This window comes from Mycteria americana, chromosome 4 (genome assembly GCF_035582795.1).
Source record: "Mycteria americana isolate JAX WOST 10 ecotype Jacksonville Zoo and Gardens chromosome 4, USCA_MyAme_1.0, whole genome shotgun sequence".
NCBI classification, from domain to species: Eukaryota; Metazoa; Chordata; class Aves; order Ciconiiformes; family Ciconiidae; genus Mycteria; species Mycteria americana.
Window position 1 is genome coordinate 2,417,501 of NC_134368.1, and position 24,169 is coordinate 2,441,669.

The 24,169-nt window shown below is 46.5% G+C and overlaps 2 protein-coding genes across 8 annotated transcripts in view; one reads left to right on the forward strand and one right to left on the reverse strand.

The window, feature by feature from the left end:
- Positions 1–24,169, forward strand: part of ALMS1 (ALMS1 centrosome and basal body associated protein) — a 358,966-nt gene that overhangs the window by 18,044 nt on the left and 316,753 nt on the right. The window lies entirely within an intron of this gene.
- Positions 1–24,169, reverse strand: part of SFXN5 (sideroflexin 5) — a 103,958-nt gene that overhangs the window by 1,926 nt on the left and 77,863 nt on the right. For 5 of the 7 annotated variants that reach the window (XM_075499441.1, XM_075499438.1, XM_075499442.1 and 2 more), the window contains one exon: positions 19,776–19,893. In XM_075499441.1, the coding sequence (XP_075355556.1) occupies positions 19,776–19,893 (118 nt within the window). Of the gene's footprint in view, positions 1–19,606; positions 19,692–19,775; positions 19,894–24,169 lie in introns of all 7 variants that reach the window. The other 2 variants (XM_075499439.1, XM_075499440.1) reach the window with 2 other exon arrangements.

Below are 24,169 nucleotides of genomic sequence, written 5' to 3' on the forward strand. Positions count from 1 at the left end.
GACAAATTAGCAAAAATTTGTGCAAAACAATTTAGGTATTTAAAATATTCAATGTTTTTAAAAACTGGAAAAACTGTTCTTAGCTTTCAGCTGCAAAAACCCAACAAAATATAACATCAAAGCAATCTTAACATGAGGTGCAACATAACCCTTCAGCAAAGCTGTTAAACAGCTACTGAAGCATCATGGGAAATAGCACTTCATTTATTCAAATGCACATATGTCAGGTTTTTGCACCATATGTCATTCCAAGCTATTTACAGTAATAATTAAATCTTAATCAACGTTTAACCTCTGTAAAATGTTTGAAGGGATCTAATCACCCTTCAGACTGCACTAATGAAGGAGAAATATATAAACATAAAAAGAAAATGATGCATAGATAGCACACCAGAAAGAACAGTAATTGTAAAATTGTATTTCTTTTAAATATAATCAGCAAATTATGTAAAGTAAGCCAACGAGTATTTTAAGTGAAGACATCTTGGGTGTCAGAGGTGTGATCAGCTAATTTTGTACTGCTATCCATAACAGATGTAGCATATTTTCTTTTAGTGCCATTATTAGCAACTTCACCATTTCTTTCTGTGCTGAAACACAAAGTGAAGCATTGTGCCGGGGAGAGTACCCAGCAAAGGTGCAGGAGAGGCGATTCTCACATACACCGGCACTGACGGGATCCATTTTGAGGGAGGATTAACTCCGATCTGCCTGGCTCTGACGCAGCTTTTCTTCCTATTGTTTTCTTATTTTCCTTCCAGAGACAGAAAGAAAAGCTCCGAGGTATCGGGGCTGGGTGGTTTCACCCACTGGTATGAAAATATCAAGGTGGGAAGCGCTTTAAAATGATGTGGAATTGGGTGGTCCAACCCTGACCATCCATGCTGGTGTCAGTAGGGCTTGGGGACGTGGGGCAGCTCGGACAGAGCAAAACCCAACCTCCTAGAGGGATGGCTCCGCAGAAAGCTAACGGAGAGCCACCAACAGTCCCTTCCTCTCTAATGGGGGATGGAGAGGTGGGAGCTCCATGAAAAGCCGCGTCTGCCTTGGTGGACCCCAGATTAGTGGTCTGAAAGCAAGACCTAGGGGGAAACGTTGAGGATTTGGATGTGCCAAGTCTAGCAGAGAGATGTCCAAGGGAGGCATAGTGGTATTTGCTGTGCAAGAGGCTACGGCACAGAAGAAAGGAGTAATGTTTTGTTCACGCTCTCTTGGGACACAATTCAAAAAGCATCGAGTAAGATCCAAGCTGAACAGCAGGAAGAGTATCCTAGTGGGAAGGAGCAAAGTACTGCAACCAAATGCTTGGGGAAGGTGTGGTGTCTCTGTGGTGGGAAGTTTTCAGCACAAATTAGATGAAACCCATCAAGAATAGTTTAAGCAGAATTGAGCTTGTCTTGGTGGAAGGAGACAGATGAGATAACTGCTTGTAGGTGCTTTCGGCTTCCTTCCCATGGGTCTGGGAGGGAAACAGCCTCTTTTCCCTGCGTGGCTGAGCTCGTCATTCATGGCAAGGCTGTACACAAGGCTGTGAGATGGGATGGCTTTAGGAGGGACAGGATTGAGGTGTGATAGTTCAGAGACAGATTATGGTGTCTGAGCAGAAGGACAAGGGAATGAATGCCTAATGCAAGATGGACACGTGGTCAGGGACTCCTCCGAAGAGCTTGAAAGAAGGTCACAGGCATTGGTTTGGAGCTGCATGTTACTGAGCTCACTTAAGCCCCTTTCTGAAGCCTGGGAAGATGTGAAATAAATTTTCTAGGAGGTGACTTGTTGCACTGGAGCAATCTCTGCAGATCCCCTTCTGGTTGCCTTTAATAAAGCAGATATTAAAAACTGCTCTAGAGCCTCAACTACAGGAGCTCCAAGGGATGCGTCTGCACCAAGGAGGCAGGTACAGGAGGGACATACTCCACAGGAGCACTGGCAAAGCCGTTTAGAAATGCATCAGGAGTAACGTACTCCTCTCACTGGGAAATCAAACACAGAAGAACAGGGAGAAGCATTCGGGTGGTAGGCTACAGATATTTAGGCAACATTAAGACACAATCTTACTGTGTACCAGGTCAGTCTTTGAATATGTCAGGGGTTTTGTCGGAAAGTGTAATTTCACCTATTTTGGTGTAGACTGCTGCTCTAGCTGTTCAGCATCCCAGACCTGATCAGCCAACCTTCCACTGGACATGCCATTGTGAAATGGATCTGGAGACCACAGTTTCTTGTCAAGTTTCTTGTGTCTCAGCTTCAAAGACGACCCCCAGCAAGATCCTTCTTCACCATGGCCATGCTGGGAACCCCTCTAACAGGGAACCCTGTTGGGACTACACTGATGGGACCTGCCCCACTCCACACGGGGCAACTTTGTCCTTTCAAACTGAGTGCCCACCATGGGACTGGGTTTGAATTGTGTCCATCCTCTTCCTCCCAATGAGGTGGATCTACCTGTGCTGGAGCAAAGGATGGATCCCCTTCCTGGCTCTGGGATGACAGCACTGAGGTGCTTACCAGAAAAGGACCTTCAACAATGAAGCCAGGAGAAAAGTCCAGGAGGGACGCAAGCTCACAACAGCACTGAGGGAACCACGGTGTAAAAGCACCACTCCCAGAGAGAGCTACAAAGGGCTGGTTTGGGAAAAACACCCAGGCTTTCAGGCTGATGGCTGCCTGAGCATCAGTGCAGCATTGACTGCTCAGGATCCTGACATACCAGCATAGGAGACACTATAACGAGGCAGCGGGAGAAGGGGGAATTGCTTCACCCCGCTGTGAGGATACTGGAAGCTTTGCTATAAATGCAGGGAGATCCTTGCTGGGGACATGGCCAAGGTGCATCTCCAAACTCATCCAGAAACGTGGCCGGTGCTAGCCACAGCCCATCGCAACACCTGGGAGCTGGTGCAGCCTGAGGATGCTCCTCTTCCCTCTAGCAGATAGCCAAGCGCATGAGGAAAAAAGGGAAAAAACCCCAAGAAACGGTGTCCCCTGACCTTATTCAAGCAACTGTTTATAAACCAGCATCACCCAGGTAATGCAGGCAGGATGACAGCACTGGCTTTTTAGCGGTGCTCCTGACCCGATGAAATCTATCCCTCCCAGGGAACAAAGCCACCATAAAGGGAATCGCCTCTCGCGGTGCCCACCGCGCGCCAGCTCTCTTCCCCCCGTCTCTGCCTTGCAGTGGAAGCCTCTCTCCTCTCATCAGCACAGACAAGGCTAATTGGGGTGATAAAGAACTGGCTCCGAGTGCTGGCGTGGGCTGGAGGAACAAATGGTGCGGTGGTCACAGCTGGTGCTGCGGAGACGGAGAGGGAGAGGGTGTGAGGCAGGCTCCCGGCGCCCAAAGTTTCGTCAGCCCATGTTGGATGCGGGGCGGCGAGGTGGGGGGTTGTGTGTGTTTTGCATTCGCTGCTGACACGGGTGTAGCGTACATGCGCGTCCGGTGAAGCAGAAGCAGGCAGAAAGCAGATGCTTTTTGTTTGGGGTTGATACTCATTTCTATCCCAGCTCGGCAAAAGGTGTAGAAAGGAATGTGCTCCTAAGAGTGCAGGGAGAGAGATAGGTCTAGGCTCGCTGCCAGAGATCCTGTAATGATATGGAAGGCAGCTAGGGGAGACAGGAGCAGATGGATTTGGCATACAGCTCATCACTCAGCCAAAAAAAGGGAGGGGGGGGAGAAGAAGGAAGAAAGCAGCCAGTTTTGGTAGGGGGAGGGTCATGCGGACTGACGGATGCTGCACCGGGAGGAGGGGGAAGGGAGGATCAGGCTGGTCACCGCGTCTTCTGCTGCTGCCTCGGCAGTGCCAGCGAGGTGGCTCGGTGGTGGCCCTGGTTTGGAGCCCAGGAGGGCTCTCGTGGCACTTCCAGCAGCCCTCTGCCATCTCCTCCTGGGCCATCAGACATTGGGGCAATGGCCAAGGGCAATGCCAAGCTAACCGAAGCTTGGTGAGGTGTAGCAGCAAGGACTATGGTTAATAAATGGCACCATGAGGCACCGTGAAGGACCAGCAGCTGCTGCTTCCACGGTGGTGGGCTCTGTGCACAGCTAGACGGAGAGGTGGGGCACATCCAGCACCCCTAACAGATTCTGCTCTGTCCTCAGTGTTTGCAGACACGATGAAAGAAGATCATGTTTTTCCTTGGATAGATGAGCTACTGCTCATCAGCCACGCCATGGTCACCAGGCACCTCTGCTTAGCTTGGTGCAACCATGGTGTGAAAGCACCTCTGTACAGGTGTACCAAGGCTTCCTTTCACCTTCAACCCGTGGTCACCTAATGCAACTCTGCTGAGAAGCAGAACCTCATTAAATTTGGTTCAACATGCTTACTAGGGTTTTTGATGGTCTTGTTCCCACAGTAAGACTGCCTAAATGTTCTTCTTTCAGATATTTCAGATCTTCTTTTCTTCTTTTAATTGACAGTAGCTGAAAGAATGCTGATGGGGCCAAAATGACAAATCTGAACCTGTGCTTAATTTTATAAGGCTTTCCAAAATTGGAAAATGTATACTGAATGATTTAAAGACAGCACGATTTTTTCCTCCTCTGTTCAGATAAACTCTTTCCAAAGCTTTTTCCCAGACATCAAAAAATTAAAGTGCTCTCCATGGATCCACTTGCTAAGGAATAAGATGAGGAAATTGGTGTTTGCTAAGGAGCATCTCTTGGAAACGCTATGGACCTACGGCCAACTGAAGGTGACCTGACAGGTGAGAGAATTCAGGAAATGCCCTATCTCACCCAAAACCCTTCTGGTTAAATCACAGAAGATGTTTTTCAAAAGATATCCAGCCTCTGGTTAAGGAGTCCAAGCAGCGGTGGAGTTACCAGACCTCTCAGTATCCTGCTTTAAAGAGCATCAGCCATCCACACGGTTTGCATTTTTCCAAATTCAGACTTCCAGCTTTGCATTTATCTATTTGCTGCACTAAGGAGCCCTACCGTGCCAGAAATTTTATTCCCATGAAAGTATTCAAAGATTATTAAATCACCTTAATTAAAATGTATAGATAAAACTCATGCTTCTTCTCTGCAAGGCAGATTATTGTGTGAAATACTGGTGTTAAAGCTTTTTTCTGACCACTTCCCAGTTTTTCTACACAGTTAAAAAAACTACCTACCCCAAAACTGGACACACTGGTTGAGAGATGGTCTCATGACTAAAGTACACGGTAACAAATAACTTCATAAATAATTTATACTCAGTTTGCTGGCTAAATCACAATGCTGGGGAAAATGATTTTGAGATAAACCTGGATTTTGTTAGGTTTTTCTTCAAATTAATAATAAAAATTGAACTTAAGAGTTGACTGGTACAGTTATCTTCATTTTTTGTGTCTCTCAAGTCTTTTAGACCTCCCTCTTTTAAAGAAACGTTCTTTCATAAGAAAAAACACCATATCTAGTCAAAATGCTTTCCTCAAAAACAAGGAAACAAGTTTTTCGATTCCGTTTCCATCCTTGATGCTGGCTAAGGTGTTAACCAAACGTAACCAGAGCCTGGGAAGCCACCACCACCACTTGCAGCCCAGCAGCCGGGTGTCCCTCCACCCATCGCTGGTCACAACGTGTCCGAATCCGGCCCCACCTGGGGTGCGAGAGCCCCGTGGCTCAGTGGGAGCCCACTCGCAGGTTTGACACCATCCACTTTCCCCAAAAAAGTGCCGACTTTGGGGTTGGTGTGGGGAGGGAGGGCTGGACCCCCCAAAATGCAGGGATCAAAGAGCTGTGCACCTGCTGGCACGGAGGCACCGAGCGCTTCCCCGGCGAGGGGTTAGAGCCTCCTTTCTCGCCATCCCTGCTTTGATCATCTCCTTTTGTCTGACACGCCAAGGTATGCAACTGCACCCTGGGACTGACATTCCCTAAGAGCCTTCGTGACGCTCCCCAGCCACGATGCTGCAAGGAGCAGGGCAGATCTGCTTTTCCAGCCGGGGCTGCGCCGAGGAAGCAGTCTGGCCGGTTGGGCAGAGCCCGTGCACGCTGCAAGCAGAGCGCCGTGAAGGCTGTGCATCCGCACGGCACGTCCACACAACCTGGGGTGTGCAACGGTGTGGTCCGGGGCAGAGAAGAAACCACCAAAAGATGTTCTGGGAAGGTAGCGGCTTTGGAAAGAGAAGACACTGAGGGCTGGGAGCTGCTGCACAAGCAAATAGATTAAACATCCCAGGTGCTCTAGACCCATCTATTTAGGAAAAAGATTAAAATTTGTCACGTACTCCTGCATCAAGACAATCACTACCATTAGTGCCTGGCTTATAATTCTAATGAAGTCATGGCACAGCCTCACCCAAGTGATCAGAGCCTACAACTGTGGATACAACCAAATCCCTGATGCACCACGCTGGGAGAGCAGACACATTCATGGAGTAAGAGATTCCTCTCTTACGTGCTTGGAAGTAAAGCAAAGCCAGTAGCAGATAAGGACAGCTCAGGAATAAGCAGATAAGAACAAGCTCAGGAGTGCATTTGATTTATACTACCCTTTCACCGCCATATAAGTGGATTCACGTGTAATTCAGCAGATATGTAAAGTAAGGAACTATCAGGCAGTCCAGGTAATTTGCAAAGTTTCTTGTTTGACTGCAAATCTGGAACTACTGCCATGTGTCTAGCAGGTGGGTAACCTGTTAAATCCCTGTAATGTAGTAGTTTTGTGGGGGATTTCACATAAACGGCTCTGAATTCAGAGCCCTGTTTCCAAACTGTAAGTTTTTAGGGATATATCATTTGTCTGCAGACAGTGAACCAGGCTTACACTGAAGTGCAAGAAAGAAATGCATTGCCTCTGACAGGACCTGTGGCCAGCACATTTGCACCAAAGATGTATCTCAGCGCTGCTGTCTAACCTGCAGTTGGACATACCTAGAACTGGCATTATAAAGGACCACAGCTTGAAATTAATTTTATCTTCATTTTCTCTCCCCTCCTTGAAACAATAAAAAGGAGGAAAGTTGGAATATTTGGCTGTTCTGGCTCTTGAGGGGTAACCATTTCAGAAGATTCTTCTGGTTTTTGCCATGGATGCTTTACCACCAGCATCTACCTTCAGCTGTCTGTAGGACAGGGCAGAAAACAGAGGTTCTTCTCAGACCAGGCTGGAAAGGGTCTGAACGTGGCAGCACGCATACCCCGCTATGACATCCGTTAGATATAAAGTATGTCAGTGACGGTGTTAGTGCCACAAGCTATTCACACTCTATCACATCTGCTGACACCTCTGCACCGTCCCCTGAAAACGTCACTGCTTTTAGCAAAGCACGAAATGCAAAGTGTGAGCAGCACCTTGGGTGCCATCAGGTTTCTGTATCGAGACGAGTAGGAATATTCCTCGTGCTCAACAGATGTTTGGATAGAGATGTGCAATTGCTTTTGAGACAGCTACAAGGCTTAAGATGTTACTGCCCTCACCTTAAATGGGAACAATTGACCCTGCCCTGAAGCAGAGCAGGAGAGTTTGCAGGATTTAAGGTTTAAGAATTTAAGATTGCAAGTGACCCCCAGAGTTTGGGTCACTTATGGGACAGCAACTTCCACCACTTCATTGGTGGACTGGGCAGTGTTAGGTTAATGGTTGGACCTGATGATCTTAAAGGTCTTTTCCAACTAAATGATTCTATGATTCTATGATCAAGGGTGGGAGTTTCTATGTTCAGCTTCAGGAGTTGCGAACTGGCGTATCACAGCTTCTCTAAAGAAAAATAATACGCGTATCAAAAAAACCCCAACATTTTAATCAGATGGGAAGAAGGAAAACAGGGCATTTTAGGCTACTGCCCAACCAGGCTGGAGCAGAGCACAGCTGCCCACATGGCAATGAGCTCCCCTCGCCCAGCGGCACGTTTGTTTCCGGTGCTCTAGAAATGACTGATGATAACAGTGTCAGCAGGGATAATAATATATGAGAGCAGGCACCTAAGGCTGCAAGGTAGCTTCAACTGCTCGGCGTGTCCCTGCCTGTCCTGTAGCAGAGCAGTTCAACAACCACGTTTCATTGCGATGCTCCGGCCCCCGTGTTCGTTCACTGCCCCAAACCAGTTCACCAGTAAGATACCAGCTCTAACCTTCCAGTTCCCCATGGGAACCCTTCTGGTGTCTCAAGACAACATCAATGATGAACAGACATGGTGAGACAAATGAAAGCCACTCCTAGGAGATGGGTTTGGCGAGCACTGGGCTCGCACGGCTCTCAGACCCTCTCAAGTCTTTCAGCTTTATAAACAGATTGAAAGGTCAACCCCCCACATGACATTGTCTCCAAGTCATTGCGAAATTATGGGTTTGAGTCTTCTGGGAAAGAAGAGGGTCACCCAGAGCACCAGAAACCTCAAGTATTAAAAAAAAAAAAACAAAACAACAAAACAAATAAAGGCTTTGAAACCATAAGGTTACAAATAGCAAGATCAAAAAAAAGTTCCATCTGTCTTTCAGAGAAGAGAGACATTTCCAGTTCTCTCGAGCAATCCAGGAAGGCGAAGGGCTTTCCTTCCTTTCACGCAGTCACTGCTATCCAGGAGGTGCCAGCCTGTGTCCCCAGTGAGCACGGCACCCTGTTCCGCAACGCTTCGCAAGGGACCAAGGGGTAAGACACAAGTAACACAAACTTACCACCCATACAGAGAAATGTAGAAGCTCAGGCACGAGACTGAACAAAGAATCAAAGTGAAGCTGTGATGGAGAGAAGCTAAGACCATGGCATGATGTGTCTTCCATGAAGCGAAGAACCACGCAAAAGGCCTTTGCAGGAGCTAAGATGCCTTTTCTCCTTTACTCTGGAGAAGAAGGGCTGCTCATGTGCAGGAGATAAGTGCTCATGAGGTAAACTCTCAGTTTGCCACACTAAATTAATTTCTACAGGAGCTCTGGAGAGCTGGATGTCTTAGGCTGGTACCACAGCAGAAACACAGGTGTTCTGATCTCAGGTCACCCAGCCTCATGGGGTAAGGACCCTTCTTCAGGAGAGGACTTTCTCCCAAAACTGTTTGTGCACAGCATTCAGTCTATAGCGTGTAGGGCATAAGAAACTTCTTCCTGGCCTCAAGGAAGAAGCCTCACGTTACATGATGTAGACTTTGTTGGGGAACACTCAAGCCAACTGATGGACGGAAAAGTCATCAACCCACCTAAAATATGATCTTGAGAACCCCCAAAATTGCAGAGTTTAGGGTCACTGCTCCTTGCTGGAATGAAAGGCATTCACAAAAAGAGTTAGAGTAATCTCTCCTCTTTTGGAAGAAAAAAATCCTACTTTTGAATATGGACATTATGAGTATAGCAAGTTTCCCTTTTGATGAAAATGACCCGTTAGATCCATTCTGGTAAGGATCCCTCCAGCAATTCTGTCGAGGAAGAGAGCATTTGTTGCTATTTGGTGAGAACATCAAACCCAGCAATTCTCCTGCTATTAAGAAGGAAGGGCATGATGAGTATTGCAGGATTTAGGGACGTCCTTGTTGCTTTAAAAAAGCTAAGCAAGTTCCTCAGGATCCCAACCTCCATCACATTTCCTTCTCTTGAAGGACTTCACTAGAAACAGGCTGCTAAATCCAAATGATTTAAAAAGCAATTACAGATAATTATATATACCTGTGCTTGGGAAATGTGATTAATAAGGCATTCTCTGCAGTAAGCAAGCATGCTTACAGCAGGCAAGTCTCGACAACTGGCCGCCCTCCTTAGCTCGTATCCTTAACATCTCACTTGGAGTAGTCTGAGCTATGGCTGCTTCAGATGAGCTAAAACAACTGTCTCTGAGTATGCAGAAAAGGACACATCCAACACGATGCAGAAAGAGAGGGGTAAGCCAGGCAACAGCCAGGGAAGAGCTGGGGACAAACCCGGTTGCACCAAATAAAGAGGCTGATGGCAATCAAGGAAGGGGACTGAGTTTTCAGGGTGGGCTGGCAGAAAGAGAGGAAAGGTCTTGGCTTTCAGGCCAAGAAGAAACCAGCAAAACCAAAGACCCGCAGGAGGGCTGCGCAGGGCAGGAGGAGACGGGGATGGCCGTCTCCCCGGCAAGCAGGGCAGGAATCCTTGGGGGAAGTGCTTCAGGAGGAGCCGCTCTGTTTACAGTAGGTGCTGCTGAAAGGTGTCCTGAAGAAAGACAGCAATTAACAGGCCCGGAAAAAAATGGCTTCTTTCCACAAAGTGCCTTTTAAGTATGTTTTTTGAGCCACTTTAAGGGTTAATGTTTAGCTGTTTATCCGGAGTTGTCGGATGTCAGCTCTTTCTTTTGACTCCTAATGGCTTATAGCCATCAGGAGGTGAAGACTCCTCAAAAGAGATGGTGTCAGGAATGTTTTTTTATGCCCACTAGCACCCACACACCTGCAGGAGCCTGTGCTTGCAGGATAGATAGTTTACATACTTGAACCTGTATCCCAGGGACAGAGATATAAACATGAAACCAGATCCCATCTGACACCGCTGCTGAAGCCCCTGGGCAGTACAAAAGGGTCCTTTCTCCCACACCCACCTCGAATGACCACAAATAACAGTTCGGTTCAAGCCGTCGCTTCCCAGCAAGAACAGGCTCTGCTGGTCCAAGTTACGATTTTAGGGCCAGATCCTGTAAAGTTTTCAGCACCTTTGACTCCTGCGAACGCTGGTCATGAAACAAAGGACCACTCTCACAAGCCGACTTCAAAAACCAGCTTGGTCACAAATCAAAGCCTCTCGGACAGGGAACGTGAGAACAAAGACACAGGCTCCAAATCAATCAGAGCACTGCTCACTCATGACCTTCCCCAGACGAGAGATGTCATTGAGCCTAGTAATTACACCGCGAGGTGCAAACAGGCTGAGCAGTTGTAAATCTAACCACCCCAACGTTTCCTAGGGGCTTGTAAAGAGTGATGGTGGAGCTGATGTCCCTGAAGACCAGAACTTTCCTTCTTCTATTGGAAAGAAGGGCATTTGCTCCCAGAAGAAGTGACTGAGACCTCCCAACCCCAGCCCACTGGGGAGCAAGTAGGCATGTGAAATGCTTTGATTTTGAGAAAGACACGGGGGCGGGGGGGGGGAGGACGACATGGAAAGGGGAGAGGTCCTGATCCAGAAATGTTCTTTGCTTTGCGAAACTGGTTCACTCTCTCCTGGTCATGTCTCAGGTGAGTGACCCCACAGCAAGAGGCGTTTCAGTTGTGCCAGGACATGAATCAAAAGGGCACTGTAATGAAGCATGCCATGAGTTTGGGAAATGGGAGGTGGCCCTGCGACAAGGCAGATACTGCTTCTGTGAGATTACCACCCATGGGTTTGCATCTGGAACTGCCACTGCATCCAGCTGGACGAGGGCAGAAGGAAATTACTGTGCCACAACATCTTCCCTATCCTCCTGCTACAGTCCCAGAAAAAGAACTTGAAAGAGTATCACACAGTAGTGATGAGGAGTTACGATACAATAATGAGAATTTGGGGTTTTTCATGACTTGGGGTGAACAAGAATGTCATAGTCACGTAGAATCTGGAACTTTTGGTTTATTTGGTTTTTAGAAGCTCTCTGCAGAAACATCAAACACTGAATTGAAGCCCTCCCTGAAACAGGAAGGAGCTTGTGGCTGTTGGTTCAGCAACTCAGGCTAAAGCATCACTGGAAGCGGAGGAGAGGACCGCTAAGCCTGAAGTGTCCCCATGTGTTTAGGAATACCTTCACCTGGGAGATGTGCTCGAGAAGCGGGTTTAGAGCATGTGAGCCTGCCTATGTCCTTGCCTTGAATATGCCTGAGCTCCCCAAAAAGCTCTGCTGCCACTTTGACTTGGGAGTTTACAGTATGGAGGGTGGTCTGACCTTGCAAGCTCTAAAGCAAATAGAGCTCTGGGCTTCTTTCTGTCTGTGTCACACTGGAGATGATGGCAGAGAGAGAGAAACTCAAGGTGGGAGCAGGAACCGGGCAAGTCTCTGCACCCAAGGGCAGGTCATAGAATCATAGAATCGAATCACAGAATGGTTTGGGTTGGAAGGGACCTTAAAGATCATCTAGTTCCAACCCCCCTGCCATGGGCAGGGACACCTTCCACTAGATCAGGTTGCTCCTGACAGAAGAACCTGTGTAGGAGGCCTACGATGGGTTGGGAACAGCCCATGGGCATCTACAGAACACCGACAACTACTGTGATAGTTACTGATAACAGCTCATCACTATCCTCTGGAGAGACCCTTCCAGCTCCCGGCGCATCTCTCTGCAAGCCCAAGCACAAGCACGAATCCAGCCAAATCATCTCAGGCCACCTAAATACTTCCAGTAACGCAGAGACTCCTCCGTGCTAGCAGGCTCCTGGGCAGCAGCTTTCCTGTGCAATGCAATTAGAAGGAAACTAAAAGTTGTTGAGGGAATCTGCAGCACAGGAAACAAGCTACTGTGATTTTTTTTTTTTTTTCTCCTGGTTGCTTTGACAGGAAAGGTGTTCTGCAGATGCCAGGTTGCCGAGGGGGGCGAGGGGGGAGAGCAGTGAAGGTGTAAAGGGAAAGCCAAAGGTTAGGGCCAAGGGGGAAGTGGTGTGTGAAGTCTGGCTCCTCGGGAAACACATGCCGGGTCTGCAAACCCTGCCCCGACAGCTGGTGCAGGTGAAAGAAAACCTGAGCTAGGGGCTGAGAAGGCGGGCTAAGCCGAGAACACATCGTCTTCTCTTCTGCTTGATGCTCTCAACCAGAGAGGGCTGGTGAGAGCAGGGAAGGAAGGGAGACATCAGAGAAGCAGATGGTAAAGGCGCTCCTGTCTCAAACCAAGGGAGATCGAAACCTTGCAAAAAAATTGGCTGGTTAGCCCAGAGTCAGGTTCAAGATCACTGCTCTTCTCTTAGCATGCAGCCTCCAACCAACCTTCCCTGTTCGGCAGATTGCAGTTACTGTGCGGTCGCCTTCTGGAGATGTACAGGTGAGGATCCTGTTGTGCTGCATGACTAAGGTCCCATCTCTCTGCATGAGCTACTGAGACCAGGGCTGAAATCATGGCTGAGTACTGGGGACTGGTCCCACAGTCCTTTGAGCTGCTCTGGTGACTTCATGAAGATTCATGGCCAGGGCTGTGATTCGGTTTGGAGCAGGGAAGGATTTGTCACAAAAAGAGCTGGTGACAAACACTTCGGTCTCCAGACTTCAGGTCCATGCCCAGGCTGACAGCAAGGGTAAGCTCCATCAGAAGTACGGGAGGACAGATGTACCCTTCGCTTTGTGTGCAACAGTCTCAGACACTTAAAGCAAAGGCTAAAGAGATCTTTGCCTTTCCACTGCTCAGCGCAGGCCTGGTCCTGTCGTGGTGCAGGAAGACATGACTCTCCTGTAATGCAAGATTAAGGCCAAGGTCCTCTGATGTCAAAACTCAGCTCAAATAAGTCCTAAAGGTCATAAATCAAATTAACCTAGAGAGGTCCCAGACTAAAATTATCGCACCACAACTTCCTGAATACTTGCAATGGGACGGGCAGGGCTACAGCTGCGTGAAACAACATGAACCAGAATCCAGTCTCGGGCTCGGGGGACAACCGGTATGGCACAGCTTGCATCCATAGGGCCAAACTCTTCCCCCAAAGAGGGAGGCTCTATTCGTGGGAGCAGTCCCTGGGAGCGCTACCCTCCAGCATTAGCTGGGAAGCCAAAACTGTCCCAGGGAGGATGCAGGCAATTAACCAGGCTGGACACCATGGGCCAGTGACCCAGATTGTGCTTGGACCCTGCTGGATTTACAAGTATAGACTTAGTTTATGATTTCCTTAGGCCATTATTTCTTATAAAAGATGGGCCAGTAACTTACATTTGAGTGCTGTGCAACTGTGTCCAGTCTTTGTGTGTAGTCACGGAAGTTTCATTCTGCTGTTCCCCAAACGTCACCTACTCTCCCATCACTTTCCCCTTCCAGGTGCAGGACTACGCTCTGAGAGGGGTCACTCATTTGTCCTCCAACCTCTGACAGAAACGAGTCCGTCCTCACCAAAGAACGCCAGACGCAAACCTAGTCAAGCACCTTCGTTCATCTGAAGGCCAGAACAGGGCTCAACACATTTCCAAATACCACAGCTTTTCTCTCCGGCCCTACTTGAACCACATCAGTATTCAACCCCTCAATATCATATAAATCCTGGGGCTTTCTGCTCAAGTAAAAAGTTTCATGGGTGTTAAAGAAGCTCACACAGACTACCTCTCCATTTTAAGTTCATGTGGAAAATAAAGATACTCTTGCCTACATCAACAGTAACTTTGCCAGAAGAGAAACTGGATCAGTACATAGGAGAGGAACCTCAGATGAACCTCTTAATTCTTCAGAAGTCAACAATGGAGCATCGCCTGTGTGTCAGTATGAAACCAAAGCTTCAGGGCACAGCTTGAATCTTCTGCAGTCCTTGGGAGACACATACCACTGAGCTTCCAGCCTCCTGCCAGTTCTTAAGGACCTCATGCCACTTCTTTTCTAAGAGGAGTTCCTTCCAAGACCAACCTCCATCCCAAGGGTAGACTTTGGCCAGCACACTCAGGTTACCAGACTCTCAGGAAACCGTTCCTCAGACCCAGAAGCAAAGAAATACCACAGAACTTCTCACTTCTCAAACATTTTTCCCCATGGCAGCTGGCAAATCCTTTCCTTTGCTTCTCATCCAAGTTGGACAAAATTACTGCAGAGAATCCCTCCTGCTCCCCTCCCCCCGTGCAATGTAATCCCAAGGGAGAAATGGTTTCATGGGGACCCCCTGCTGTCTTGCATCTGATTTCCCTCCTAAGTATGGTATAGGGAAGCGTCTCGAGGGCTATGGCTGTGACCTCCATACAGCTCTTTTGTCAAGTGCCATTTCATTAAAAAATCAGCCTTTTAACTGTGGACACATTTCAACCTCACCAAATCTGCTAATTATTGACAGTTGGTGAAGAGGAGATTTCACTTGTTCCTCCTGTTAAACTGCATCTAATTAGTAATTACTGGTTCACTGTCATCTTTACTGCAATAATCCCACTGCACATTGGCTCATTAACCTTTTGCTTTTCTAAAGCAGCCTGCCAACAAGATGAAGGCTAAAACAGATTGGAAAACAATAGCTCAGCCTTGGATTTTAGGCTGTTTATTCCCCTTGTCCTGGAGATCCAAAAGGAAGATTATTTTTAAGAAAAGGCTTTCAGCTGAAATCAGCCTAATTCCAGAAGAGGGCTTGTTTTGCCCTAACCAGCAACCAAGGTCCTTTAAACTTAACCCGGGGTGAGGACATGTGTATTATAGCTAGTGGAAGGGTTTGCTCTGCCATCAGCTCTTGCTTCAGCACCATTTCTCACCTGGGTTTATCCTTCTTTATCAGCACGATCCAGCATACTGGGCATGGGATGAGGCAAGTTTCGGTGGGTTTGCAGCACCCGGGAAGTTCAACAGCATCCTCTTGGATGCTGAAAAATGAATGATCCGGACGAGCAGGGACCAAAGGGTGGAAAATCAGTGGAGCAACCCCATGGTTATTTCTTTTGCTGCTACACTGAATTTCATTTGCACAAGTCCCATTTTCAGTTTGGAACTGTCACAGCTGTTTCTATTGGCAGTGCATAGCTGAGTAGGAGTTGTCAGTGGGGATGCTGTAGGATAGGCGGCTAGAAAAGAGATTCCCCGGGGGGCATGGGAGGCAGTTGGAGGTTGTGGGCTAAATGCATTAACTAGATGTTTCTCCTAAACTTAACAGCAGCGAATTACTTATTGCATATTGATGCATTTAGGTACCGGAGTTAACACTATACTGGGATGAAAAGTGAATTTCTCAGCATCTTAAGCGTGCTTAGTCTCAAGGACCCATGTCTTTACGGCTGACACTAGGGTTTTATTTTTATAAGGTGATCTTCAAAACCATAACATCTAGAAACAAGCTGTCATTCTGGAGCACGATTGCAGGCATCAAAGTGGATTCCATCTGCACAAAATCAAGGAAGGTATGAGGTCTTAGCTAGACTAAATACTGACCAAAGAGAAGATCTGGATGCATTATCCTTCCCAGGACATGAAGGTTGGTCAGCTCCAGAATTTTCATTTAGTTGATATTGGTGTTCCTGTATGCAACCAGAGCTGAATTCTGGTTTCTCTTATGTTACTTTAAAACAGGTATAACTCTGAAGCAGCTACAGCTGATGTGTTAAGGTGGCTGCATTTATCTAGCACATCTATTAAATCTATTGCAAGGCTTCAATCCTGATTGAAAACTAATTGTAAGTTTGAGCCCCTTTAGAAGAGTGGATCAAAGGCGGCCAGTCAAGCTCCCATGCTAAAACAAGCGCTTAATAACACATCAGCTTCTGTGTTTGCTCTCTGACTAAAGAAAAAGGACTGTGAATGTGTGATTAAGGGCAGAATTTGGCTCATTTACAATTCCTGAATGGGTTGCTGCTCAGACCATAATCATATTTTTGGAACAGAACATGCCTATTACATCTTGTTGTTAATAATTTATTCCCTGGGTAGTGCTCATTACAACAGCATCATCTCAGCCGTGTTATGCTCATAGCTGCTTCACCTGCTGCAGTTATGGGAAAAAGCAAATACACACATGCATACATATATACACATGCATATACACATATGGAGAGGTCAATGTTCGAACACTCAAAGTCTATTAACACAGTTATCTGACAAGTTCATGGACCAGTGATGAGTGATCAAGAAGTGACACATTTTGAGAAGGCTCTTTGCAAGGAAACTCAGATTTCCTATCCAAGACTGTGAAGAAATGCCTCTGGAGAGATTGTTTCAGATAAATCACTTGCTCTGCTCACTTGAGCATCCCCACAGTCACTGACCACTGAGAAAGTCTCAGCGAGATTTCGCAGAATGGGAGGAACGCCCTTTAGACACACGCTCCCACGCGTTTATAATTGAATGCAAACATAACTGGAAGACTGATCAGACCAGGCTGCCATGGAGAACTTGATTCCTTGGTGTCAATACATGTGAGGTCCAGCTATGCGTGTGGAGCTAAGTCCAGCTGAGCGGAGCCGAGACCCCAGTAGGTAATGAGCTATACCACCAGCTGGAATGGTTTCTCTTCATTGACATGAAGCATGGGCAGAGAGCACGTCATTCTGTTTGATCTACTAATCAGTGCTGAATCATGTTTACACTGCAGATAACATTTCATCTGCTTTTAGAAGGTCATTTTCAAGTGATGCTGTATGGTTTCAGCATTGCCTGACGCCTGCTGCAATTTGAATAGCCCTTGAAGGAAGCCAGACCTTAATTTTCCTTGTGGGCTAGAATTCATTCAGCTGTTAGCATCAACACAATTTCTCAAGCTGCAATATCAGATACTATACATTATAAATTATCTGTCACCCATCAAGCTATAATACAAAAGGCAAAAAGACCTTGTGAGCTTCATTTTTAGATAAAGAAACTAAGGCAATGAATAATTAGTTTTGTAGAGCCTAAAGTGTTTAACTCTGAATGTCTCAGATTCTGGTACCAAAACTTTAGTTCCCACTGACCTTAGTAGGCACTTACTATTTCAGAGGAGCCCACGCTAAGCGATGCCTACAGAAAATACTGGAAATGTACAAAATGCTAAATTTCAAAACAGAATTGTAGGGTGAGTTTCCTGTCTATGTTGAAAGAATGGTTTGGTTTGGCCAATGCTATTAAACATGTGCATCACCAGTGAGAAGGGAGAAAATACACAATGACTGCCGCTTAAGGCTTGAGATGACACAAAGTCTGGGAAAGTGGTAAGTAATTAAGAGCCCAGGTCACTGATACAGAGGCCTCTAGATATGTGGAAAAGAAGCCAATGTGCAACATACTACAGTCAAACATAAAATTGCCTCTGGACACAAATAGTGTACCTATGGCATGGGGCACCATTTTGGGAGAATGGTGGCAATGTCACCTTTGGGGTAAATGAGGTTGGTGGTACCTCCTGTGGTCTCACTTCCCTGATTATCTTGAAAGAAGACCTCCCAGGAAAGGCCATGGCTACCTTCTGGTGGGTGAAGCTCCTGTCCCTGGAAATAGGAGCATAAGGGATGTGCTATGGTCCAAGTCTCCTTCCAACAGGAACTTTGGACATACTCTGGGCATGTACTTTGAACGGGTGCAAGACCTGGAACTATTCCTCAGTCTTTCATAACCAAAACCTCTGAGCAGAACTTGGGATCACAGCAAAAAACTGATGGACAAGGAGCTAAGGTTGAGCTCATGCCAAAATGACTAACATGCTCTGTGGATGTATGAATTCAAGTAGAAGCAGGCAAATCACATTGCTCCTGCAACTGGTACTTGTGCAACTTCTTACTGGAAAACTGTGTCTGGTTCTTATGGAAGTGCTCCAAAAAGGATGTTGACTAATTAGAAAAGTTTAAGGAAGAGCCATATGAATCATTAAAGCTTCAGAAAACATGTCTTTTAGCAAAAGACTCCAAGATTGAGATATATTCAGTTTCTTAAAGAGAAGATTAAGGGACAGTTTTATCTCAGCCTGTAAACAGCTAGAAGGACAACAAAAAATTTGTAACACGTTTTTCAGTCTAGCAGACAAGTGTACAACAAGATTCCCTGGCTAGAAGTTGTGGATAAACCCATCCAGACCTAAAAAAATGAATTAACCAGTAGAGACTGCGATACCAATTTCTGATCAATTGTTCTCGTTGACATAAAAAGAACTTCAGCGAAGTCCTTTGCTGTGTTTGATAGAGGTTTTACCACTTGATAACAGGGGCCCTCCCTGTAAATGTACAAATTTACAGTCTGCCAATCTATAAGCTCCAAACACTGAATGATCAAAATTAATGACTTACAAAAAAGTACATCTTAGCAATTTGTTCAACTACCTTAGGTACGAGTGATTTCATTAGTCATTCTGCCTGTTCCCTTAACTAGTTTTCCTCTGTTCACCCCCAGGCTGTGTCTTCCCAGAGCCAGGCTAGATGATGGAAAGGCAGAAACCCTCAAAGAAGCTCTAGGAAAGTACATCCACATCAAATGTGTATCCCAGGCTCCCTCCTTAATGGACAAAGACTTGTTTTCACTATGTTAACACCAAAGAAACACCACTGTCATGGGAGAAGGTGAGCTGAACCATGTTCTCCCTCGTGCAGCTCAGCTCTGACTAAGTTCACGTCCCCAGACAAGACAGGACAAAGCCAGCTGGAGTCTCAGAGCAGAAGTCATCAGTCAGAAACACCAACATCCCTTGACTTGTGATCTGACCAGACCTGACCTGGGTATCACTAAAGAGAGACCAGATACCTTCCATGCTAGCTGAGACACTCTCCTGACTGGCGATCAAGCAGGCAGAACGTTATCCTCGTACATTCATAAAAATGCCTTATTCCAACCTGGTTGTCCCCCTGATCGCTGGTGTTTTGAATACTATACAGTCTAAATGTCCTCCACATGGGAGAGGCCTGGAGCAGACCACCCCCGTGAGAGAACAACGGACGCGATGGAAGGGAGGAGGATCACACATGACCATCCCTTGCTTGTAAAAGGTACATTTGCCAGGTGGAACAAAGGTTCCTGTGTTCAGTTCTTCCTCTGTTCGCTTGGAAGGTACATCCCACCACATGATCCAAACACTGGTTAAAAGCATGGAAAAGCTGTGTGATATTAATCTACACTAGCATGCGCTAAGAGGAGGGACTATCATAACCATCACCTGCCCAGTGAATCTGCACTTGTTCAAGTGAAGAAGACAGCAACCGACTTCATCCAAAAATGGAGGAGGCCCTGCAGGAATGAGACTATTATCCAGGAAGGCAAAACAAGCAGTGGCATTGGTAAACCCCTCTGAGATATCCCACTGCAGTGACCAGACATGTACTGACCTCGGACATCTGCGGGAAGAGACTGATGGCCAAGGGGAGGGCCAGGCCAAAGGCAGCGAGGCACACAAGGCTTTGGACTGGGAGAATCATCCGGGGACGGGACCTCAGGAGTGATGTTCTGGAAAGGAAAGGCTTCATTAGACCATTTCATAGACCAGGTGAGTGCATGCCATCATCAGAACGGACACTGGTGTTCACCCAGACCCACTGGTCTCCCTCACCCTAACTGACCTAGGTTCCTTCTTAGTAGGTCATCAACAAGTTCACCCGCAAAAGATCCCGAGTCCTGCACACTGTGCTTTTGCATCTGCTGGGGTTACACAGCCCACGCCACCTAAGTGCTCACTTCTCCTCAATTAAAACAAGATCACCTCACACATGCTTCCCGCATTTCAAACCATTTCACACTGGAGCAAGCGGCACACGAGGTGATCTGGCCGCATGCAGGTGTCACCTGCATTGAGGCTTTGGAGACTACGTTGAGTGAGCAGAAGGAAATTAGGTTCTTGAGAGATACTGTGAACCTTGTCGCCCTATCACGCAGCGGTACTGAAAAAGGCACACGACTTTGTTAATGGGGTAATAAAGTAGTAAACTTGACAATACCTTAATTTGTTAAAAATCTAACATCTGCAGAGTGGGTGATGAGGATGTTTTAACACTTGCTGTCCCCAGGGGATATTTATGAGTTCAAGACTTGTTAACAGCAAACACTTTAAGATACCTGCAAGGTCAGGTTCGGATAATGACCCATTAAGTGACCTTTCCGATGCAATTAACACCGAATGACAGGGACAACATTGAGCTGGTAGAAGGTGGCATGTTAAGTATATTCCAGGGCACAGGACCTCAGACAGTTTACAAATGTTAAGAGGGAAAATTTAATTCTTGAGGGGTTTGTTCTGGAGCTATTTACACCAAAAGGACACCTGTCACTCAACTTTTTTCTACCAATCTGAAACAACTGGGAATATAAACCAGCAGCTTGATAGCGAGTTTCGTTTGAATATTCAGTGTATATTAGCAATGTAGAGGGTCAGCAGATTCACTGCTGGGTCATCAGCTATGGCCTTAGTCCTAACGTGCATCTCTCCTCTGTCCATCCTGATCTTGAGGATGCTGATGCCTCACGGTGTCCTGCCATCAAACGTGGGCAAAGATTTGCTAGTTAATGCCCTTGCACTGGGGTGACAAGACAGGAACTCTCTTTTGGTCAAGGAAGGTACAACCAGATTACACTAACTGCTACACATCACTGTGGTTACCATCACCGGGGTTTTCAAAAGCATTTCTAATCCAATGCGCACCATTCACAAGGTGCCCATCAGAAACAAGACAAGCAACCCTTCCCACACCAGGGCACGCCGCTAGCCTGCTTTGGCACACGCACAAATGATTTTGCAGGCACATCTCCCTGTGCAGCCTGTGCCTGCAGCCAATGCAAGATAACAGATTACCTCAACCCCCATCTACTCCACGTTTACTGCAGGCTACAAACATGCACCTGATGAATTATAACGGAGCAGCTGATGTGTGGGAACTTGTTACCCTGCTGTACGTTGCCTGTGTGTCTGAACATTCAGACTCTTCGCCCTTTGCTAGCGATGCTTGCTGAAAGCTGTCTTCATCTTGAGAAGGTTTGGGGGAAGTGGGGAAGGAAAACAAGATCCAGAGCCTTAACTCCTCCAATATCTCAGCTCTTCACTAATAAGCTATCGAGACGGAGTTGATCCTATCAATTTGTGCTGTGAAAGCCAAGCTTCTGTTCTCCAATATTTAGCTACTTCGTTTTGCATAGAGCACAATCTAACCTAAAAGACTCCTGCAGAAGTCCACAAGGATTTTGTCCAAGTCAGGAAAGCAGGTGACCTTGCTCCATGCTCTTTAACAAATACAACATTCGAGAATCGCCATCAATAAGCTGTGATAACTAGTCCCTGGGATGCAGAGGGGCAACTCCTGGAACTGATTTATTCTCCTGCTTAAGCTGTCGTGATCCATGAGAGCCCTCGCTGAGAAAATCATATGACCAGCATCCTTCAAGCCTCCCTGGAGTACAGTTTAGAACCAAGACATCACTGCTTATACCACCCCTGACATCTTAATTTGGAAGCTGCACCCTCTTTAATTACTGCCCTGTTGGGGACCTTATAATCACCCAAGTAAAAACTCAACCAATTTAAAATGATCCCCAGTACAGCCCCCAGGTGTGATTTCCAGGAGTGCTTCAAACTCAGGCCAGTTCAAATTACAATGGCTAACCTCCTAATTAAGAAGAGTTATGGCTTGATTTAAAAAGGAGAGGGGCCTAATTAACACATGTAGTGTAATGTCTTAATTGGGATTCAGATTCTAAAATTTGTGTGGTTCAGAATAAATGACTCGTAATTAGTCAAGAGGTCCACTTTTCTTCTGTCCCTAGGATCTCTGCTCTCGACACAGGTCTCGGAAGAATATTAAGTTAAATATTGCATGCTGCATTTTGTTAGCTGTCAAATGCAATCAAAAACCCTCTTTTCACCCATTAGCCCCCCATCGGAAGTGAACGATTAGATGTTTCCAAAGGGTTTAACTGCAGAGTATTATAGCAGATTAAAAATAAATAATATTAATATCCATTTGTTGAAGAGCGAATTAGTTTACAACACTGTCCTGTGTGCTCTGCCAAGGGGTTTGATCAGAGAAGTGAAGGCCTGGACCTTTAGATCCCCCTGACAGCCCAACTTTGCCATTGGCATCTTCTGAAGCAGACTGCTATGTTCACAAGAGCAAATAACATCTTCAGTAATTCTGCAAAAGTACTTGAAGCTATTTTCATACGAGAACAGTAGTTTTACAGACTGTCACCACGTACACAAGACAGGACTGGCCCGGCTCTGGTGAACTAAACCTTGGTGCTCAAGATGAGGCAACATGGGATTGAAAAGTCTCCACCAAGAGAAGGTCTCACATTGGAAATCTGCAGGAAGACAATCATATGTATGTTTTATTGTTCCCAATTCTAGAAACCAAATTTTTGGCACCAATCGTCTGCCTCACTAGTGTAAGTGATCCGTGTTTATACCTCGACCTTTGGATGGCAAAGACCATGCATTTTTGCAATACTTCCCTCCTCCTCTCTCTTTTTTTCTTCTTTTTTTTAAAAAAGATTTGTTTCTTTACCCCCCTTCAAAATCCCCTAATGCCTGTTCTTTCTGCAATTTGCCTTCATAAAATTTGCCTAGCAGATATTAAAAAGGCAGTAACACGCTGGGGAGCTTCTGGCTTACTGATCCTAGGTAGCGCTTACTGTTAATGGATATACCTAAACCAGCTAGACCTTACAGATAACGTTTCAATATGCATGAGTGTGCATGTACGTAGGTATATACACAGACACACGCATACTTGTACAGACAGTACATCTGCTCCGCAGAGACAGTGTGTTGTAGATCTTGTAAATACACCTTCATTCAACTTTCATCACATTGTTCATTAGTGGTTTAAATTTTGCATAATTTGGCAGCTGCCTCTGGCGTTTTTCAAGAGGTACTGTAATTTATTCCATATGGAAGTCAGTTGCTGTACTAAAAAGGAGTTATCAGGTTCAGTGAACCAGAGCTGTATTTGTCTAGAAGGAGGTGTCAGATGCTAAACTAAATATGACAGGAGTTAACCAAAGTCTCCCAGCTGACAGATTCTGTGGGGTTTCTGTAGTGTTTGGTATAAACAGGTTCAAAGCTAATACATACTCGCAAGACGTCGAGGATGCCGGCGGGGTAAGAAAAGTGCTGGAGGCTGAAGCTCTGGCTATCCCGAGGCATCCCAGGCTCCTCAGAGCCCTGGGTTCAAAACACCCCTCTAATGTGCAAACAAACTTCGGGGTGGTTGTCCTACCTCGGATCCCAGTTCTGCTGAGAACCTCCCAGAGCCAGCATCGTACCACATCTTTGCTTCAGAGAGCCCGTCAGGTCTCTCTGCTATCTGCAGAGGGTGTTTCTGAGCTTTTCTCACTTTTTGGGGTCATTTTAGGAATGCTGAGCTCTTCTAGCAACCTATTCTAGTAGCTCTGTCTGCTGTCCTGTCCAGCCAGGCCACGGCTGTCCTCGCCAAGGAGCATCTCCTGCTCTTGGCTTAGCCCCAGTGCCCCCTCCAGAGGACACAGCAGATGCAAATAGAGTGAGGCTGAGGGATTTTTGTGCTTGATTGACATAATTAAAGGAGCAGTTTCAATGTTTACTCTGGAAACAGCCACAGCAGTTTAAGGTGTCACTGCTGGCAGCTGTTTAGTTTAAACAAACTTCAGCAAGGGTTTAGCTGGACGGAGAGACTTTGCACTTCAGAGGAGGAAGAGCACCTGTAGGAAACGTTCTGCATGCACTGTCCGAAGGAGAATATCTCCAGCAAAAGGCCAT